The 18,689-nt window shown below is 57.3% G+C and overlaps 2 protein-coding genes across 6 annotated transcripts in view; one reads left to right on the plus strand and one right to left on the minus strand.

The window, feature by feature from the left end:
- RABEP2 (rabaptin, RAB GTPase binding effector protein 2) lies at window positions 1–11,930 on the plus strand. 4 transcript variants are annotated; one of them, XM_081089804.1, is made up of 14 exons: window positions 1–408; window positions 894–1,109; window positions 4,189–4,346; window positions 6,528–6,638; window positions 6,722–7,072; window positions 8,406–8,501; window positions 8,594–8,692; window positions 9,056–9,208; window positions 10,203–10,380; window positions 10,502–10,513; window positions 10,612–10,667; window positions 10,757–10,810; window positions 10,896–11,012; window positions 11,339–11,930. In XM_081089804.1, the coding sequence occupies exons 1-14, from the start codon at window positions 78–80 to the stop codon at window positions 11,438–11,440; spliced, it is 2,034 nt and encodes a 677-aa protein (XP_080945930.1). In that variant the 5' UTR covers window positions 1–77; the 3' UTR covers window positions 11,441–11,930. The 4 variants fall into 4 exon arrangements, with proteins under 4 accessions (XP_080945930.1, XP_080945929.1, XP_080945928.1 ...); XM_081089803.1 differs by having other exon boundaries at window positions 10,625–10,667; XM_081089802.1 differs by lacking the exon at window positions 10,502–10,513 and having other exon boundaries at window positions 290–408.
- ATP2A1 (ATPase sarcoplasmic/endoplasmic reticulum Ca2+ transporting 1) overlaps window positions 9,414–18,689 on the minus strand; it is an 18,836-nt gene continuing 9,560 nt past the window's right edge. Inside the window, exons 10-22 of one of the 2 annotated variants that reach the window (XM_081089801.1) lie at window positions 18,533–18,621; window positions 18,184–18,286; window positions 17,808–17,939; window positions 16,136–16,258; window positions 15,797–16,015; window positions 14,561–14,896; window positions 14,154–14,374; window positions 13,856–14,058; window positions 13,584–13,669; window positions 13,354–13,487; window positions 13,122–13,239; window positions 12,874–12,991; window positions 9,414–12,582 (exon numbers count right to left, since the gene is read on the minus strand). In XM_081089801.1, the coding sequence (XP_080945927.1) occupies window positions 12,578–12,582; window positions 12,874–12,991; window positions 13,122–13,239; window positions 13,354–13,487; window positions 13,584–13,669; window positions 13,856–14,058; window positions 14,154–14,374; window positions 14,561–14,896; window positions 15,797–16,015; window positions 16,136–16,258; window positions 17,808–17,939; window positions 18,184–18,286; window positions 18,533–18,621 (1,887 nt within the window). In that variant the 3' untranslated portion in view covers window positions 9,414–12,577. The remainder of the gene's footprint in view (window positions 12,583–12,873; window positions 12,992–13,121; window positions 13,240–13,353; window positions 13,488–13,583; window positions 13,670–13,855; window positions 14,059–14,153; window positions 14,375–14,560; window positions 14,897–15,796; window positions 16,016–16,135; window positions 16,259–17,807; window positions 17,940–18,183; window positions 18,287–18,532; window positions 18,622–18,689) is intronic. The other variant, XM_081089800.1, reaches the window with a different exon arrangement.

Consider the following 18,689-nt stretch of genomic DNA (forward strand, 5'->3'; position numbering starts at 1 on the left):
AGGCCGGAGGGCATCTCCGAGGAGGTGCAATCTGAGCAGAGCTTCCAAGGCCACATGGAGACACTAGGAAGCTTCTTATGAAAAGAACTTGGGGCTTGGGAGAACCAGTGCCTGGAAGAGCGCGCCCCAGGGAGGAAGGCGAAGCGGGGCGGGGCCCGGGGCCGCAGCCCGGCGTCCACACGGTCTTCTTCGGCCGACGCTCTGCAATTCCTGCCCCACCTCCAGCCTCAGCCTCAAGCTGGGCTGATCCGGAAACAGCCGAGCGGATCCGGAAACAGCCGAGAGGACCCGGAAGCGGTGAGCTCGGTCACCTGGGAGTGTGGGATCCCGCCGTTTGCGCGGAGGCAATGGCGGCAGCTGCGCCGGCGGCCGCGGGCGAGGATGGCGGGCGACGGCGGCCGGGGACCGGTACGTGAGGACGTGTCGGTGCACGCGAGGGGCGGCAAAGCCGGAGGCGGGGCCGAGCTCAGCAGCCGGCGGGTGGGGGGTGGTGAGGGGGAGACGGGAGAAAGGGGCGGGGTCTGGGAACACCGGCGGGTGGGCGTGGCCTGGCGGCTCAAGGGGCGGGGCCAGCTGAGAGGTGGGGCCCCGTGAGTGGGTGTGGGCGGGGCCAGGTGGGCAAGGGGCGGGGACTTTGAAAGGGCGGGGTCATGTCAGAGGATTGGCTGAACGTGGGATGGGGAAGGGGCGGGACTGTAAACTACAGGTCGAATTAGGTGAGAAGAAGGCGGGGCCCGCTGAGAAGAAGGCGGGGCCCGGTAAGCGGGCGGGTCTGGGGAAGGGGCGGGACCGTGGTCGCATTATTACTAGTCGCTGGACTTTGGGGTTCGGTGGCCCGGGTTACTGGGGATCCTGGAGTGATGGGAAGAGAGGCTGATTCTTGTTCCCCACAGTGCTTGATCCCCAGCCGCAGGAGGGCGCAAAGGCTGAGGCTGAGGCCGAGTCAGGGGAACTCTGCCGACTTCGAGCTGAGCTGGCAGGCGCCCTGGCGGAAATGGAGACCATGAAGGCTGTGGCCGAGGTGAGCGAGAGCACGAAGGCGGAGGCTGTGGCTGCGGTGCAGCGGCAGTGCCAAGAGGAGGTGGCTTCCCTGCAGGCCATCCTGAAAGGTGAGGCAGGGTCTCTTCGCAGACGCTCCATCAGCCCCGCAGAGGGGAGTGCGTGACCCGAAGAGGGTCAAGGGGTCAGATCAGCTCTGGGGGCGGGGGGGGGGGGGAGGTTAGCAGGGCTGCCTAGCCCGGACAGGCCTGGCAGCAGCTCTGTCAGTTCCAGCTGAGTTTAGCTCTGAGCTCTTCCTGTTCCCTTGCCCCCTGTCATTTCTTGTCCCTCACTGATCAGCCCTGAAGACGAGCAACTTCTCAGTTCCCGGGAGCTCCTTCCTTTGAGCCTCTGGGCTCCAGACTCCGCGTTGGGCCCTGTCTCTTTGGAGTCTAACCCTCTGGTCTCCTTCGCTCCCCAGCACCCTTACCTCCGCACCGGCCCCTGCCACACACCTGCATCGACTTCCCTGTGTGTACTTGGGATGAGCACCATCCATTGCCCCAGATCCCGCAGCTTCTTTTTCTGTTTCCCGCTTCTCCTCTAGTCCGAGGCCAGAGTCTCTGAAACAGCTTCCAGTCCTGTGGCCCACTCTGCTTCCACAGCCACTGCTGTAGTGAGGCTCTGGACAACTCCCCTGGACAGACACCCCAGCTTCTCACAGGTCTCCTTCTGTAATCTGGCCTTGACATTGGCTTCCAGAGTACACTTTCTTTTTTAAAATATATTTTTATTGATTATATTGATTTCAGGGAGGAAGGGAGAGGGAGGTAGAAGCATCAATGATGAGAGAGAATCATTGAGTGGCTGCCTTTTGCACGCCTCCCGCTGGGGATTGAGCCCACAACCTGGGCATGTTCCCGCACTGGGAATCAAACCGTGACCTCCTGCCTCATAGGTCAGTGCTCAGCCACTGAGCCACGCCAGTTTGGTCAGAGCACACTTTCTAAAATTCCCACCCACCGTGTCGTTTACTTTGCTAACAGCTGCTCCACCTCCAGGCGTCTGGGGCTGTATGTCCCGCATCTCAGGCGTCCACATACTGTTTATGCAGCGTGGTTGTCGCCTTGTATGACTTGCCCTGTTACCTGCTTAATATTTGTTCTTTAAGTAGGTCCACTTTTTTAAAAAAGTACATACATTTATTTTATTAATCCTTACCCGAGGATATTTTTCCATTGGTTTTTATTTATTTCAAGAAAGCTTTTATTTTTTTAAGATTCTTTTTCTAAAATATTTTTTTTATTGATTTCAGAGAGGAAGGGAGAGGGAGAGATAGAAACATCAATGATGAAGAGAATCATTGATCAGCTGTTTCCTACTAGGGATTGAGCTCGCAACCCGGATATGTGCCCTTGACCGGAATCAAACCCAGGATCCTTCAATCCACAGGCTGACGCTCTATCCACTGAGCCAATCAGCTAGGGCTCCATTGATTTCTAGAGAGAGTGGAAGGGACTGGGAGAGAGAGAGAGAGAAACATCAATGTGAGAGAGACACATTGATTGGTTGCTTCCCACACGTACCCCAACCAGGGCTGGGGATCGAACCTGCAACCGAGTTACGTGCCCTTGACCAGAATTGAACCTGGGACTCTTCAGTCCACAGGCTGATGCTCTATCCACTGAGCCAAACAGGCTAGGGTTTACATACATTTATTTTAAAGGAAACTTTCTGTCCCTATAAGAAAAACTACCCTAAGTCATCATCATAACGACAATGATAATAATAATGGCAAACATTTATTGAATATATCATAACAACAACGTTTATAATAATGGCTAACGCATATATGCCAGGTACTGAGCTAAGTGCTTTATGAGTATTTAACCTTTATAACCTAGTTTCTGTGAAGTAGGAACTGTTGTCTCTCTCCATTTTGCAGAGGAAGCGCTGAGGCCCAGGGGGGTTAGATAACTTGCCCAAGGTTCTGCAGGTAGAAAGCCACAGATTTGAACCCAGGTGGTCTGGCAGCAAAACTTTTTTTTTTAAGAGGATATATTACAAATTTATTCTTTTTTTATTCTTTATGACTTTAGAGAGAGGAAGGGAGAGGGAGAGAGAAATAGAAGCCAATGATGAGAGAGAATCATCAATTGGCTGCCTCCTACACATCCCCCCTGCGGGTGTGACCCAACCGGGAATTGAACTGGGACCTCCTGGCTCATGGGTTGATGCTCGACCACTGAGCAACACTGGCCGGGCTCAGGATATATTACAGGTTGTTGTAGCTATAACTGAGTTCACACCATGCAATAAAAATACATTAATAAAAGTAAGTAAGTAAAAGTACCATTACATTAATCAAAATAAACAAGCTTTTGTAGGTTCCAACTGAAGGATGTTCTTTTTCCCCTGCAGCATCCTTAAAACCTGAGACACTTAAAATTGTTAGCCTTTCACCCTAGCTGGTTTGGATAGAGCGTCGGCCTGCGGACGGAAGGGTCCCAGGTTCGATTCCGGTCAAGGGCACGTGCCTGGGTTGCGGGCTTGATCCCCAGTAGGGGGTGTGAAGGAGGCAGCCGATCAATGATTCTCTCTCTCTCTCTCTCCCTTCCTCTCTGAAATCAGTAAAAATATATTTGACACAACAATGAAGAAAAAGGTTAAGGGACCAGTTATCTATTATGGATCATTCCAGCTTTGTTCAACCATGACTGGAACTCTTCTCATATTCTCATTTGTTCTCCTGATAAAGTGTGCTGCCTGGCTATTGGCTGAACTTTGGATTTGGCAGAATATTTACTTCTAATGTTAGTACACACTGAAATAAGTATGAAAATAAATATATTAGATACTGATTTTTGTTGGTGTGTGTTGACACGTATCTGTACGTCCTGTTACTGGTCTACATGTGGACCGGGTATCATACCCTCAGCCTTCAGTGTAACGCCCTCCATATGTCACCTCCTTCGATCCTTTAGCAGCCCAGTGGCGTCGTCATCAGTGCCCCATTCTGCAGCTGAGGACACGATCAGGGAGGCTAACACTGTCCAGGGCCGTCTCTCCACAGGCCCACCATCTTAGTGTAGTCGCTGCGGTAAATTGCCTCGCCCAGTGCATCAGTGTTGGGGAGCCGCCTGCTCACCCACGGCGGCAGGTGGGGGGCAAGCACTGACCCTGCCCCTCCTCCGCCCCCTGCCCTGCCAGACTCCATCAGCAGCTACGAAGCCCAGATCACTTCTCTGAAGCAGGAGCGGCAGCAGCGGCAGCAGGACTGCGAGGAGAAGGAGCGGGAGCTGGGCCGCCTGAAGCAGCTGCTGTCCCGCGCTCACCCCCTGGACTCCTTGGAGAAGCAGATGGAGAAGGTTGGGTGTGGGGTAGCCTCCTCCGGACCCCACTGGTGGCCGTGGGACAGAGGGGGGCTGGGGTGCCACTCCCAGATCATTGGGAGCAGGGCACCCAGTCATCATTCTGGGTGTCGCATATGCTGGGTCCATACTGAGCAGGGTCTTGGCCTGCCACTTCCTAGTGGCTTTACTAGGTTCACTTACCTCCAAAATGAAGGACAGTCGTGTAGGGGAAAGGGAGCTAACCCTCAAGGCTACCTCTCATGCACTAGGCACTCTGGTAACTGCTTGACAGATTCAGGCTCCCTAGTCTTTCCCCTGAAAACGAGGTCCATTAGATCCATTTAACAGATGAGGAAGATGAGGCTTAGAGAAGTTCAATAATTCTCCCCAGGTTTTGCACATGGAAAGGAGATTTGGGACTTAAAAATCAAAGCCATCTGGTTCTAAAATGCTTGTTCTGGAAATAGTATATCACTTCCTTTATTATTGTTTTCATTATTAATAATAGTAGGAAGCACATATTACCAAATTCTTCATCTTTCAAAGCAGGTTCACATCGTTACCTCACTTGATCCTCACAGCAGCCCTGTGAGGTAGGTACTTAGCTCATTTTGTGCATGAGGAACCCGAGGCCCAGGGAGAGCGAGTCAGTCGCCCGGCTAGACAGGCAGAGGTCAAAACAGGAGCCCAAGAAAGGAAGATGCCCAACCCGCACCTTCCCAGCAGAGGCTGTGGCTTGCGTGGGGTGTTCCTCCAGGAGCAGTTACCCAGGGCGGGAAGGAGAGGGCTCTGCCGACGGAGAGCCACCGGGACGGGGAGGGGCCGCAGGCCTGGCCCAGCTCCTGCGTGTGGCCACTGCCAGGCCACAGCCTGGGGGCTGCAGAGTGGAGTCCAAGGCTTTGGATGGATCCAGAGTTTTTGTTTGGGCCACAAAGGCTAACCCTGCCTGTTGCCATGGTTCACATAAGAGATTGGAGGGTTAGACTGAGCTTTTTTTTTTTTGTTTTTTAAACGTTTTGATTGATTGATTGATTGATTGATTGAGTTTTGTTTTTTTAGAGAGAGAGACATCAGTGTGACAGAAACATCCATCGGTTGCCTTCCACACACACCCTGACAGGGGATCAGGTCCGCAGCCAGGGTATGTGCCCTGATTAGGAATCGAACCTGAGACCCTTTGGTCCGTGGGCCGATGCTGTAACCACTGACTCACACACCGGCCAGGGCCGCAGGGCCATTCTTGCTGACCGAGCACTCGTGGGAGACGAGATGGCCTGGTGACGTGGTGAGATTTGGCTGTCCTAGCACAGAGGAGCCTGTGTTTCATCCTCCTGGAGATGTTATGTTGAGCAGGATCCCAAACTTGGAAAGAGACCAAAAAGAATTAGCCAGCAATCTGGTGGTGATTGGAATGTGGGAGGGCCCATTGGTTAGGATGAGGTTTGGAAACCCAGGTCAGCAGTGGCTTAAATAAGAGCGATGCTTACTTTCCTAAGGTCCAGAGGTAGATGTTTCCAAGACTGAAATGGCAGCTCAGCTCTTAGGGAAGCTGCAAAACTGTTGTTCTCCAGAGCGACTGAGATCTTGCCCCCCGGTATTTGTCATCAGTTTGGCTCACATAAACTCCTATAAGAATTTTTTAACAAGTCATTAGGAACTCGGGCTCCTTCTGTGTTGCTGTGTAGCCATAGGTAGCTTACTACCTCATGTCCAAGATGCCTGCTTGAGTGCCAGCCCTGCCCACATTCTAGCTGGCGAGGAGGAGGAGGAGGAACGCACACCCTTTAAGGAGTTGCCCTGAGGTTGCACATGGCACCTGCCTCCATCTCCTTAGCTGTAACTTCGTCACGTGGCCATGCTTAGTTACAGGGAAGCTGAGAAATGTGGATAGTATTCTAGAATATAGGCTATGTGCCCAAGTTAAATGATAGTTTCTATGATAAAAGGGAAACTGGATATTGGGGAAGAAATATGGTGAGCAGGTGGGAAGATAGTCGCGACTCTGGCCCATTTCCCTACCACGTGCCCTGGGGCAGGTCTGAAGCTCCAGACCCTCTGTGGTCTCCGATGGGGCTGGACAGGGCTTTCTTGGGAGGGCTCAAGGGGCTGATGTACTTGGAAAGAAAGCTCTGAGCAGACCTGAGGGGTCCTGCAGTTGGGAGGGCAACTGTCGCTGCCCAACCCCCGCTTCTTCAGGCCCATGAGGACTCGGAGAAGCTGCGAGAGATCGTGCTGCCCATGGAGCAGGAGATAGAGGAGCTGAAGGCAAAGTTGCTGAGAGCGGAGGAGCTGATTCAAGAGATCCAGGTGAGGGGAGGCCAGGGGGCACTGAGGGAAGAGGGCGTTGCAGGACCCTGTCCCCCAGCCTCTTCCCTGACCCCCTTCCCTAGAGACGTCCCCGGCACCCCCCTTCCCTGCATGGCTCCACGGAGTTGCTGCCTCTCTCCCGGGACCTGTCTCCCCCGCTGGAGCCTCTCGAGGAGCTGAGCGGAGATGGGGGTGCAGCGGCCGAGGCCTTCGCCCACAACTGTGATGACAGCGCCTCCATCTCCTCCTTCTCCCTCGGCGGCGGGCCCGGCAGCAGCACCTCCCTGCCCCGTGGCCGCCAGGGCCTGAGCCCCGAGCAGGAAGAGACAGCCTCTCTGGTGTCCACGGGCACCCTGGTCCCTGAGGGCATCTACCTGCCCCCTCCTGGTTACCAGCTTGTCCCAGACACCCAGTGGGAGCAGCTGCAAATGGAGGTGAGTGGAGTGGCAGGGTGCCTGTCTGCCTGCATGCGTCCGCCTCTCCCTGCCCAGGCTGAGCCAGAGCTGGGGATCCACAGTGAAGAGAAAACTCCCTCCCTCCGGGCGCTTCCTTCCGCCAGTGCGGGAGCCAGGCCCACACGTGCACGTGGACACAGCGCCTGCACACGGGCACATGACGAAGTCGGGGTCCCCGGGGAGGCCCAGGGGAAGGAACGGGCCCTGCAGTGCCGGAGACTAACCTGGAAGGTGACAGAGGCTCCTCGCAGAGTGGGGGCGGAAGGGACGCAAGTTCAAAGGCCCTGGGGGTGGAGAGACCGTGGTGTGTCTGAGGGAGGAGAGAGATGAGGTCAGAAAGGCAGGCAGGCCCGGGGGTCCGCTCAGTGCACGGGGGTTCAGACAAGGAGCAGTGGGAAGCCTCTGAGGGGTTTAAACCACCGAGAGGCCTGCTCTGCTCTAGGCTTCACATGACCACACGGGCCTCGGTGCAGGAATGGGCTGGGGGGGTGGGGGGGGACACAGGAGAGGTGGGTGGCTGGTTGGAGGTGCTTGACATCGTTTTGTTTTTGTGTCTGTTTGTTTGTTTTTATTGATTTCAGAGAGGAAAGGAGAGGGAGAGAGAGAAACATCAATGATGAGAGAGAATCATTGATCGGCTGCCTCCTGCATGACCCCTCCTGGGGATTGAGCCCGCAACCCTGGCATGTGCCCTTGACGGGAATTGAACCTGGACCCTTCAGTCCGCAGGCCAATGCTCTAGCCACTGAGCCAAGCCAGCTAGGGCCCTGACATAGTTTAGAACAGTGATGGCAAACCTATGACACGCGTGTCAGGTGACACGCGAACTCATTTTTTTTTTTGGTTGATTTTTCTTTGTTAAATGGCATTTAAATATATAAAATAAATATAAAAAATATGTCTTTGTTTTACTATGGTTGCAAATATCAAAAACTTTCTATATGTGACACGGCACCAGAGTTCAGTTAGGGTTTTTCAAAATGCTGACACGCCGAGCTCAAAGGTTCGCCATCGCTGGTTTAGAAGAAGGTTGTGACTGGGACCAGGAGGTGGCAGCAGAGAGAAAGAGAAGTGGATGAGGGATCTGCTTTGGAGGCAGACTGGCAGGGCCTGCGGGTGGGCTGGACTTGGGGAGTGGAAAAAAGAGAAGGGTCAGCATCCATTCCTGGGCTTTGGGCTTGAGCAACTGTGCGGATAATGGCACCATCTCCTGAGATGCCAAAAAACAAAGGGGGCGGGGGGTGCGAGGCATAAGAGACATGGTGAGGGGAGGCCTTCCCTGGAGGTGGAAGCTGAGGCCGGTCTGTGGCAGGGGCGGCAGCTGCAAAAGGACCTGGAGAGCATCAGCCGCGAGCGGGATGAGCTGCAGGAGGGCCTGAGGCGAAGCAATGAGGACTGTGCCAAGCAGGTGGGTGCAGCCTCTGCCCCAGCCCAGCAGGACCTCTGGCTGCACGTCTCCTCCTGGGCCCCAGCCTCACCCTTGCCCCCTGCCACCCACAGATGCAGGTGCTCCTGGCACAGGTCCAGAACTCAGAGCAGCTGCTGCAGACCCTGCAGGGCACCGTGAGCCAGGCTCAGGAGCGGGTTCAGCTGCAGATGGTGAGGGCGTGGGGGCTGGGGCAGGAGTGATGGGAATTGGTTGGGGGCGGGCACATGGAAGGTCAAGGCACCTGTCCTGCGCGGGCTGCACCTGAAGTTGGTGCCAAGTGGGTGAAAGGGTTTCCCGGGTACCTGGCACTGTGGCCAGGGCAGGGGCTGGTGTCGTCTACCAATTTTTAGACTTAGCAACTAATTTAAAGTAAAAACAAACAACATGCACCAAGTAAAGCAGCCGACACGGTTGGTGGCTGCCACTGTGTGACCCCCAAGTCACTGAGAAGGCTGAAGGAAGAGGGGTCAGGGTTGGCCTCCCAGGGGCCCGAGACACCTGGTCCCCTCATTGCCCACTAACTCCATCCCCAGGCAGAGCTGGCCGCCTCCCACAAGGGCCTGAGCCACGAGGTGAAGCGACTGACGGAGGAAAACCGCGGGCTCCGGGCCGAGCAGCCACCGTCGTCAGCCCCCCGCGTCCTGGAGCAGGAGGGCCAGGAGGAGGCAATGCCCAGCTCCGTCCCGGTAAGGGGGGTGCAGGCCCCGGGGCCTGGGTTCCACCCTGGTGGCACCTCCCCCCGGTGGGACTGGGGGCCAGATCAGGCTGCCGTGTTTTCACTGCGTCACCGTGGCCGGCTCACTTGGCTTTGCTGAGGCTGTTTCCTCACCTGAGAACGGGACCAACCCCCCTGCCAGCATCGCGTGAGGAGAAAATGAGCGCACAGAATGCTCGATGTGAGAGAGCGGTGATTGGTTTATTTCTAAGTGACCCGAGATCCACAACGTTGAATTCATCACAATCTTTGGCTCATAGCAGCTATCATCATTGGTCTGTGCGTGGTCTTTGTTGATATTGTTAATTGGTTAAAAATATGAAGGTCGCCCTGGCTGGGTGGTCAGTGGCTCGAAGCATCATCCCGTTCACCAAAAAGGTTGTGGGTTCGATTCCTGGTCAGGACATACACCCAGGTGGCAGGTTCCATCCCTGATCAGGGTGCATAAGCGAGGCAACAAATTGGTGTTTCTCTTTCACATCAGTGTTTCTCTCTCAAAATCAATGAAACCTCTTCGGGTGAGGATTTTAACAAAAAGCGAAGGTCACCGGGAGCCCTTGCCCGTCCTGAAAATACAACGGTCTCCTCATGGACCCTTACTGCTTGGCTCTGCTGCCACCTTGAATCTGACCACCCCCTGCTCTTTTTCGGTGCCATTTTGATGATAAGCACATGCCTCCCTAAACAGCGGAGTGCTGACCAGTTCACTGCTTCTGAGCGGTAGGAAAGGGTGTCTTGCTCAGGGTAATCCGGAACTTGGCACCATTCCTCACAGCCTCGGCCGGGGCGTGTGCTTGCTGTGCAGCGCTCACTGCTGGTCATGTACTGTCTCCTCGGCCCATGACGGGCTGTCCCCACTTCTAACAGATTCCTCCCTCCCTCCCCTCCCCACACTCCCCGTGTGACTGGTGACCCCTGCTGCCTTGGCCCTGCTGCCACACCCAGCAGGTGCTTTGCCCTTCCAGGAGCTGAAGCAGCTGGTGCTCCGCATGGGGCAGGAGGCCAGGGCCCACCAGCGGGCCCGGGAGCACGAGGCCGAACGCCTTCGCATTGAGATCGTGACGCTGCGGGAGGCGCTGGAGGAAGAGACGGCGGCGAGGGCCAGCCTGGAGGGGCAGCTGAGGGCGCAGCGGGAGGAGACAGGTGAGAGGAGAGATGAGCTCCCTCACTCCTGCGCTCGGGGGTTTGGCCTCCCCACAGGGTGCCAGGTGGGGGGAGAGGGAGTGAGAACAAGCCTTGACCTCTCTCTTTCCTTCCCACACAGAGGTGTTAGAGGGTGAGTATGGGCTGGAGCCGGCGGGGCTGGGGCTGCGGCCGGGGCTGGTGAAGGAGCCGGGCGTGGGCCTGACGGCCTGTCCCTGCCTGACTTCCTAGCCTCCTTGTGCAGCCTCAGGACGGAGATGGAGCGGGTCCATCAGGAACAGAGCAAGGTGAGGCGGCCAGGCCGGGCGGGAGGAGGGGCAGGGGTGGCAGCGTGGAGGAGACCCTCACCGGCCCCTCTGCCCTCTGTCTGCCGCAGGCCAGGCGGCAGGAAGCCTCGAAGCAGCCACCAGGGTCAGGCCCCACAGAAGAGGTCAGTCAGGGCTGGTGTAGAGGGACCCTCCCGTGGGCCCCCCTCTCCCGCCTGGCCCCAGGTTCCAGCCTCGTCCTGCCCGCAGGCTCAGCTCACAGACCTCCTCTCGGAGCAGAGGGCAAAGCTGCTGCGGCTGCAGGCTGAGCTGGAGACCAGCGAGCAGGTGCAGAGGGACTTCGTGCGCCTGTCCCAGGCCCTGCAGGTACGCCCCTCCCCCCACCGGGCTGCACGGCTCCAGGTGACGTGTCCTGGGTCAGGCAAGGACAGTCTCCAGTTAGAGGGGTCCTCTTCCTCCTCCTGGGCTGGCGTTCTTTCCCGAGCTGCTGCTCCAGACGTTAAAGCTCTGTGTGTCCATCTCTGTCCCCGTGGGCAGCCCAGGCCCAGGCACATTTATCACCTGCCCTGCCCGCTTCCTCAGGCTGCCCTTCCAGGACCCCTTTCTTCCTGAGCCTGGTCTCACTACGGGATGGGGGAGGGGGGGCTACATTTGCCCACCAAGGGCCTCTGCTTGCCTCACTGGGCCCGCAGGTGCGCCTGGAGCAGATCCGCCAGGCGGAGAGTCTGGAGCAGGTGCGCAGCCTCTTGGACGAGGCGCCGCTCAGGGACATCGGGGACGTCAAGGACAGCTGAGGGCCAGCCCCACCCCTCGGGGAGACCGCCTTCTCCACTGCAGAACCAGGAGGCCTACGCTTTGGGGCTCTCAGGATGAGTCCTTCTCTCAGCCTGGGCGGAGGGCACAGGGCCTCCTCCCGGGAGTGGCTGGGTCTTCTGCTCCCAAGGATGACACTGGGTGAGGGTCCCAGCTCCCTCCTGAACCAAAGGTGCAGGCTCAGCCCTGCGGCTCTCTGGCTGCTATGCTGCCTCCTGGGTCCCACCCTGGTGCCCCTGTCCCCCAACCAGACTGCCGGCCCCTCCCCTGCTCCCTTCCCTAATCCCAGCCAAGCTGTGGGCGGTGGCGTGGAGCCTCCCTCCACATGTGCGTCCTGGACAGACAGCTGCTTTCTGGGCTGCATGACACTAAGATGCTTGTCCCCAGGGGCTCGACCAGGCCCAAGATGTGCATGGAGGCAAGGCCAGGCTTTTCTGTCATTTATTTTCAATAAATAAGCAGCTCAGCTCAGTCGGTCGCCTTGTCCCTGCAGCCCCACGTGGCTGGGGAAGGGAGGTTTTTACAGGGTAAAGGGGAGGTGGGTGGCTGGGTGGGGAGGCGAAGGGAAGGGGACATTGTGTTTATAAACAAGAATGTCGAGGGGGAGAGGGGTGTGGGGTCTGTGCCACAGCTCTGGCTAAAGGTGTGTCACTATCAGGATGGGGAAGAAGGGGCAAAAGGACTGGTTACTTCCTTCTTTCATCTTCTGGATCTGGAAGGAGAAAAGGGAGGGTTGAAGCAGAGTCCCTCCCAGGCTCCAGGCTCCCGCCCTGCAGACTCACCTGGAGGGTCGCTCAGCAACCCCCATACCCACCTGTGTCCCCAGATCCCACTCCCAACCACTGCAGCCCCAGCGGCAGACAGCGCAGCGCCCAGCCAGCGCAACGCAGCGCAGCCCAGCAGACAGTGCCCAGAGGCCAGGGCAGTGCGAGCCCGCAGAGGAAGGGCAGCAGCTACCCCTGCTTGGAAGCGCGGCAGTGGCAGTGTGCGAGCGCAGTGACCTCGGAGGCCACCCGAGGGGGAGAGGGGTCAGGTGGGGGCACAGCAGCTGGGGGCAAGGACAAGAAGGGGGGCGATACCTGTGACACGGTTCAAAGAGATGGAGGAGGGGGAACGGGTTATCCTATGGCCAGAGAGGACAGAGAGACAGCCGTTATTGGGGGAGGGTGGGTGTGGAGGGCCTAGAGACCTGAGGACGTCGGGGCACCAAGGAGGAGGTGTCTGCACCAGACATGGAGGGAGGAGGGGAGGAAGGAGCTGGGTGCGCCTCCCTGGTGGACAGTGGTCCTGCCAGGACCGAGAACACGCCCACCTGGAAAGGAAGAGGGTGGGGGCGGGCGCCTTCGCAGCGCAGAGGGAGGGGCTGTGCTCAGGGCCCGGGGCTGACAGGGCGCAGAGGAGGGAAGCCGCTCACCCTCCAGATAGTTCCGAGCAACGAACTTCAGGAGCTCGTCGAGCCCGATGACAGGCAATGAGATCTTGAGGACCATGAGCCACTGGGTCACGTCCAAGGCCCGGAGCTTGAAGATCATCTGAGGGGGGTCAGAGACCGTGAGGACAAGTGCCCCCCGGAGGACCCAGCACTGCCCAGCCTCCTTCCCTTTGTGAGCTCTCAGTCACAGAGGCTCCCGAGGGAACGGGCGCCTGGCCAGAGGAGCTCACCGGCAGAGGGTCCACGTAGAGAATGAGGAAATGCAGGGACATGGAGAGGCAGATGGAGCCCAGCAGCCAGATGTTCACCCAGGGCGGCATCCGCACCAGGGACTGGTTCTCAGAGAGGCTGCCAGCGGACGGACGGGCGGAGGCAAGGGTGGGAGACACGAGAGAGTGGTGAGGCAAGAGGAGGGGTGGAGGGCAAAGGTGTGTGTGTGTGTGGGGGGGGGACAGGTCCTACCTGTTGAGAGCATTGCACATCTCGATGGTGACCAGCACGGACAAGGCCATGGTCATGGGCTCAGGGGCCTCAAAGATCTCACACTCCACACCCTCAAAGTCGGGATTGTCCTCGGTGCACTGCATGAAGTGAGTCTGCAGGGGGAGGGGAGGAACTGGGGTCCCACAGAGGCCTCGGGGCCACCCTTCTGCTCCCCGTCCACCTCCGTCCTCCCTCTTCAGCCTCCCTACCAGCTGGCTGTAGGTGACGTGAGGCCCGTCCTCTGCGTACAGGAACCACCAGGCAGCCGCTCCCACAGTGGCCGCACCCACGTAGCCTGCGGTGGGGAAGATGGGGGGTTGGGGGTCAGGGCTGGGGAGATGGGAGGCATCAGGATGACCGATGGCTGTGAACAGCTGGCAGAGAAGGAGCAACGGGGGCAGCTGCCCTGGAGGGGCTGGCGTCCCGGAGATGGGTCCATTTGGAAGGTTGGAAAGGATTGTGGGGGTCTCATCCTACTCACCCCCAATTGCCATGTAACGGAAGAAGAGCCAGCCACTGATGAGGGGCTCCTTGGGGCTCCGGGGGGGCCTGTCCATGATGTCCAGGTCCGGTGGGTTGAAGCCCAGGGCTGTGGCCGGGAGCCCATCAGTCACCAGGTTCACCCACAGCAGCTGCACAGGGATCAGGGCCTCAGGCAGCCCCAAGGCGGCTGTCAGGAAGATGCTGCCAGAAGGAGGAGGTCATGTCGTCCTGCTCCCAGACCTGTGGCCCTCCCCCACCCGGCTGGGTCCTCCTGGCTGCCGCCCCGGGCCGCTCACCAGACCACCTCGCCCACGTTGGAGGAGATGAGGTAGCGGATGAACTGCTTCATGTTGTTGTAGATGGCCCGGCCCTCCTCCACGGCAGCCACGATGGTGGAGAAGTTGTCGTCAGCCAGCACCATCTCGGAGGCGGTCTTGGCCACGGCGGTGCCGGAGCCCATGGCGATGCCGATCTCAGCCTTCTTCAGAGCAGGGGCGTCGTTGACCCCATCGCCTGTCTGCGGGGAGAGAGAAGGTGGGACCTGGCCCCTCCCACCCCCCTCCTGCACGTGACCAGGGCCCTCACTCAGCTCCTCCCTTCCAGGCTCCTAGCTCCTGAAGACAATGTCTCAATGGACCCTCTGCAGACTGCCCCATGCCAGGCTCCACGGGCCCTGCCTGGGCAGGCCTGTTGGTCTCCTCACCATAGCGGTGATCTCATCGTAAGACTGCAGATACTCCACAATCTTCGACTTATGGGCGGGCTCCACGCGGGCAAAGCAGCAGGCGCGACGGCAGGCCTCCCGCTGCTCGCTCAGGGGCAGGTCATCAAACTCCCGGCCAGTGTAGGCTCGGTCTGTCACCTCCTCGTTCTCCCCAAAGATGCCAATTCGCCGGCAGATGGCAATGGCTGTGCCCTTGTTGTCCCCAGTAATCATGATCACGCGGATTCCGGCATCACGGCACAGCTGGATAGAGCCTGTGACCTCCTTTCGGGGAGGGTCCAACATGCCTACCACGCCAACAAATGTCAGGTCCATCTGGGGAGGCAGCAGAGAGCGACAGGATTGGTGAGGGACTCGGAAAGTGAGCCGGGAGGAAGCTCTCGGGAGCTGGGCAGAAAGGTCTGAGCAGGGGAGAGCTGACTGGGCCTAGTGTTTAACCTCAGCGGGGCAGGAAACCTTCCTTGCTTACACGTCTACCTGCACCCTTGGCAGTGCCAAGCCCATTGTAAGTGGCAGACTGTGTCTTTCACCGAAGAACTTGAGCTGGGGGTGAGGGTGGTGGTTTCTGCTTTCCGAAGGGCCATTCGCTTGGTCTACAACTTGGAGCAAATCTGTGTGAACGGCCATGCCGGGGTCCCCTCCATAAGGTGAAGGGAGTGGACTGGTGCTATTCAGAGAGCCAGTCCACTAGAAAAAAGGAGCCTGTGCCAGAATGCAGGCCGATGTGCTGCTGCTTGCATCAAGTAAGTCACGATGGGCCCTAACCGGCTTGGCTCAGTGGATAGAGCATCGGCCTGCAGACTCAAGAGTCCCGGGTTCGATTCTGGTCAAGGGCATGTACCTTGGTTGCGGGCACATCCCCATGGGGAGTGTGCAGGAGGCAGCTGATCGATGTTTCTCTCTCATCGATGTTTCTAACTCTCTATCCCTCTCCCTTCCTCTCTGTAAAAAACCAATAAAATATATTAAAAATAAAAAAAGAAAGCCACGATGGAAATGTGTCAGCTGCCCCGAGTATGTGCGCTGACTTCTGCTCTGTGTGCTCATCGCCTTCCCTCATCACGGACAGGTGCACGGTCACACGCAAAGCAGCACTAAGGTTCTTTCCAACTCTAACCTCCTGTGATTCCAGGACCCGGGACAAAGTAGGAGAGGACAGGGTGGAGGAGGGGGTGAGGCAGATGACACTGGGACAATGGGAGTCCATCTGCTCACCTCGTAGTCCATGAACTTGGTAGAGTCTTCCAGGATCATATCCTCTCGCTTCGGGGGGGTGTCCCGGGTGGCCAGAGCCAGGCAGCGCAGGGTGTCCCGGCCAGTGCCCCACTCCTTGATCACAGTCATGATCTTCTCCTTCATCGGCCCTGTCATGGGCACCCGGGTGGTGCCGACTCGCACGTAGGTACAACGGTCGATGACCCCCTCGGGGGCACCCTAGGAGGCCAGACCAGCATTCAGAGAGGACTGTCTTCTTTCCAGGGCACAGTAAGAGGGCGGACAGGGGAGGGGCTCAGGCCCAGACAGAAAAGTCTGGGGCCCATTCTGATTTCTGACCTTGACAAACATCTTGTTGCCTACGGCAGCCCGGGATTTGGCTGGAGAGCAATAGACAGACATGGACTTTCTGTCTCGGGAGAACTCCAGGGTGAATTCCTTCTTCATAAGCTGGCGGATCACCTGTTGAGAGGAGACGGGAAGCGGGAGGCAGACATGAGGCTGGAGGGAAAGAGTGCTGATGCTGTGCCAGAGGGAGGAGTCCCCGGCATAATCAAAAGGCTGTGGCGGTCGCACGGACCCCAGGCTGTCAGCTGAGTGGCACCCACGGACCCCAGGCGAGAACTCCGCGGCCACTGCGGCCACTGCGTTACAGTGTCCGGCTTAAAGCACAGCAGAAATAAGGTGGCCATGTGGCACTGCCCACAGCGCTCAGTGAGGGTGGCATGCTCTAGGCTAGGAACGACTGAGCGTGGGACATGTGACTGGTGCAACTGCAGAACCGAGTTTTCACTTATATTAATTAATTTACATTTAAACAAACACGTGTGCTTCTAGAGACATGTGCTTGGGCCAGTGCAGACCTAGTGCCTGGCAGGAAATAGTAAGTGTCCCATAAAAATGAATGAGAGCCTGTCACCAAATGCATCATGGATATTTCTCCATAAAATAAAACAAAACTAAAGATAACAATCATAAAATAAAAAGAAGTTGATGTTTACTTCATCATTTGTGAATTTAAAAAATATTATCATTTGTAAATGATTAAAATAGGTATCAAGTATCTACTGAAACAAAAATAGATCCAGAGACATAGAAGCATCGAATAGACATCCAACCTCAGAGGGAAGGCAGGGGAGGGGCGGTGGATAAGAGATCAACCAAAGCACTTGTACGCACGCATATAAGCATAACCCATGGACACAGAGAGTAGGGGGGTGAGGGCATGTGCTGGGGGGTGGGAATGGCCGGGGAGAGGTCAGCGGGGAAAATGAGACATGTAATACTTTAAACAATAGAGAAATTTTAAAAAAGAGATAGTGGTGATGGTTGCACATCATGAATGTATTAGAAGCCCCTGAAATGTACACTTTAATGGTTAAAATGGTGAATTTTATGTTAAGTGAATTTACCTCAATAAGAAAAAAGCACAAAGTTAAAAAAATATGTCTACTGACATATATATGAGCATCTCGCATATGAGACGGTGCTGTGGGGAGCATAACACCCCAGAGGAATTCAGTGTTTCACTGAATAAATATTAACAGCAAGAGCTCAAGGGCGAGGGGAACAGACCAAGGGGAAGTGAAAGGGTGTGCAGTGGTCGCATTTCGCAAACCCTAAATCAGGTCTCGGGATATAATTAAAACAAGTGTGTTTCTAGAGGCAAAGGGGTAATAATTGCAGGCGGGGCTGCCCCAGGCGGTGTCTGGGCCCAGCTCTGTGCCTTTTCAACTAGGGAGGGGCAGGAGGAAGTGATCTTAACCGAAGGCCGGGATGCTGCAGCTGCGGCGGAGAGAGCACTCCTGGTCCAGGGGCAGCGGGTCCTTTCCAAAGTCAGCCTGGCCCCGAGAAGCTGAGGGTGGCCAGCGGCCTATACTGGTTGGGGTGCCAGTATGGGACACGAGGGCCTCCCCAGCCCGACAGGGGGCCTCTGCTTCCTGAAGTTCCTGGGGTCCTGCCTGGCCCAAGCGATGGGGGTGAAGGACCCCGTGGGCGGGAGCAGACTCACCGAGTTGCAGGCGTTGGCCCTCTCCACCTTCGAGAGGCTTCTCACATCCGTGTTGAACACATTCATCTTCTCTACGAGGGTGGTGAGTGCCGTCTCGGTGGCCTCGCCGACCTTCTCATAAACACCTTTGGCCTGAGAGGGCAGAGGAGGAAGAGGAAGTAGGTGCCCTGGGCTCCTGGCCCCTTGCTCCCACCAATCCCACCCACCTTCTGCCTGGAAAGGGAAGGAGCAAGCCACTCCCTTCCCCTTACACCGAGGAAAGGACTTGGTACCAAGGACCCCCTGCCCGTGCCCCTGCCTTGTGACCTGGACAGGATGCCTGCACCTGAGCCAGCTGGCAGGGGAAGGAGGGCTGCTTTGGGAGTGTCGAGGTTACCTCGTTGAAGTCCAAGGAGGAGTCATTGCAGAGGGCACAGATGGTGGCCAGCTCCACCAGCCCATCGTACTGCCCCGCCCGGACTGGCTTATCATTCTTCAAGCTGGCAGCGGGGTGGGGGGAAGGAAGGAAAAGAGACAAGTGGAGAAGAATAGGGAGTGAGACGCGGAGAGAGCAAGGGGACAGCAGTGAGGCGCCGTCGGGGCAATGACAACCAACTTGGAGATCAGGTGGGACAGAGAACAAGGTCGGGGAAGGAAGAAGAGAGAGAAAGGAAGACAACTAGAGGGAGGCCCAGGGAGGAAGGTGGGCGTGCGGAGGCGCGAGGAGCTGAGACGCGGGGACTTACACCTCTCCTTCGGGAGCGTAAGTGGAACCAGTGATGGAGAACTTGTTCAGCACGCAGGAGTCTCCTTCCACCTTGTCGATGACAAACATCTGCGGGAGAGAGAGGGGTCTGTGCCGACGCCTGGCTCCCTTCCCCTGAAGGCACCGAGGGCCCAGGC

The sequence above is a fragment of the Myotis nattereri genome (assembly GCF_964212035.1).
Source record: "Myotis nattereri genome assembly, chromosome: 4".
Taxonomy (NCBI): domain Eukaryota; kingdom Metazoa; phylum Chordata; class Mammalia; order Chiroptera; family Vespertilionidae; genus Myotis; species Myotis nattereri.

Coding starts and splice junctions, on each gene's coding strand:
- RABEP2 (XM_081089803.1), top strand. CDS start 78: ATGAAAAGAACTTGGGGCTTGGGAGAACCAGTGCCTGGAAGAGCGCGC. Junction 1,110..4,188: donor CCTGCAGGCCATCCTGAAAG/GTGAGGCAGGGT, acceptor CTGCCCTGCCAG/ACTCCATCAGCAGCTACGAA. Junction 4,347..6,527: donor TGGAGAAGCAGATGGAGAAG/GTTGGGTGTGGG, acceptor CCGCTTCTTCAG/GCCCATGAGGACTCGGAGAA.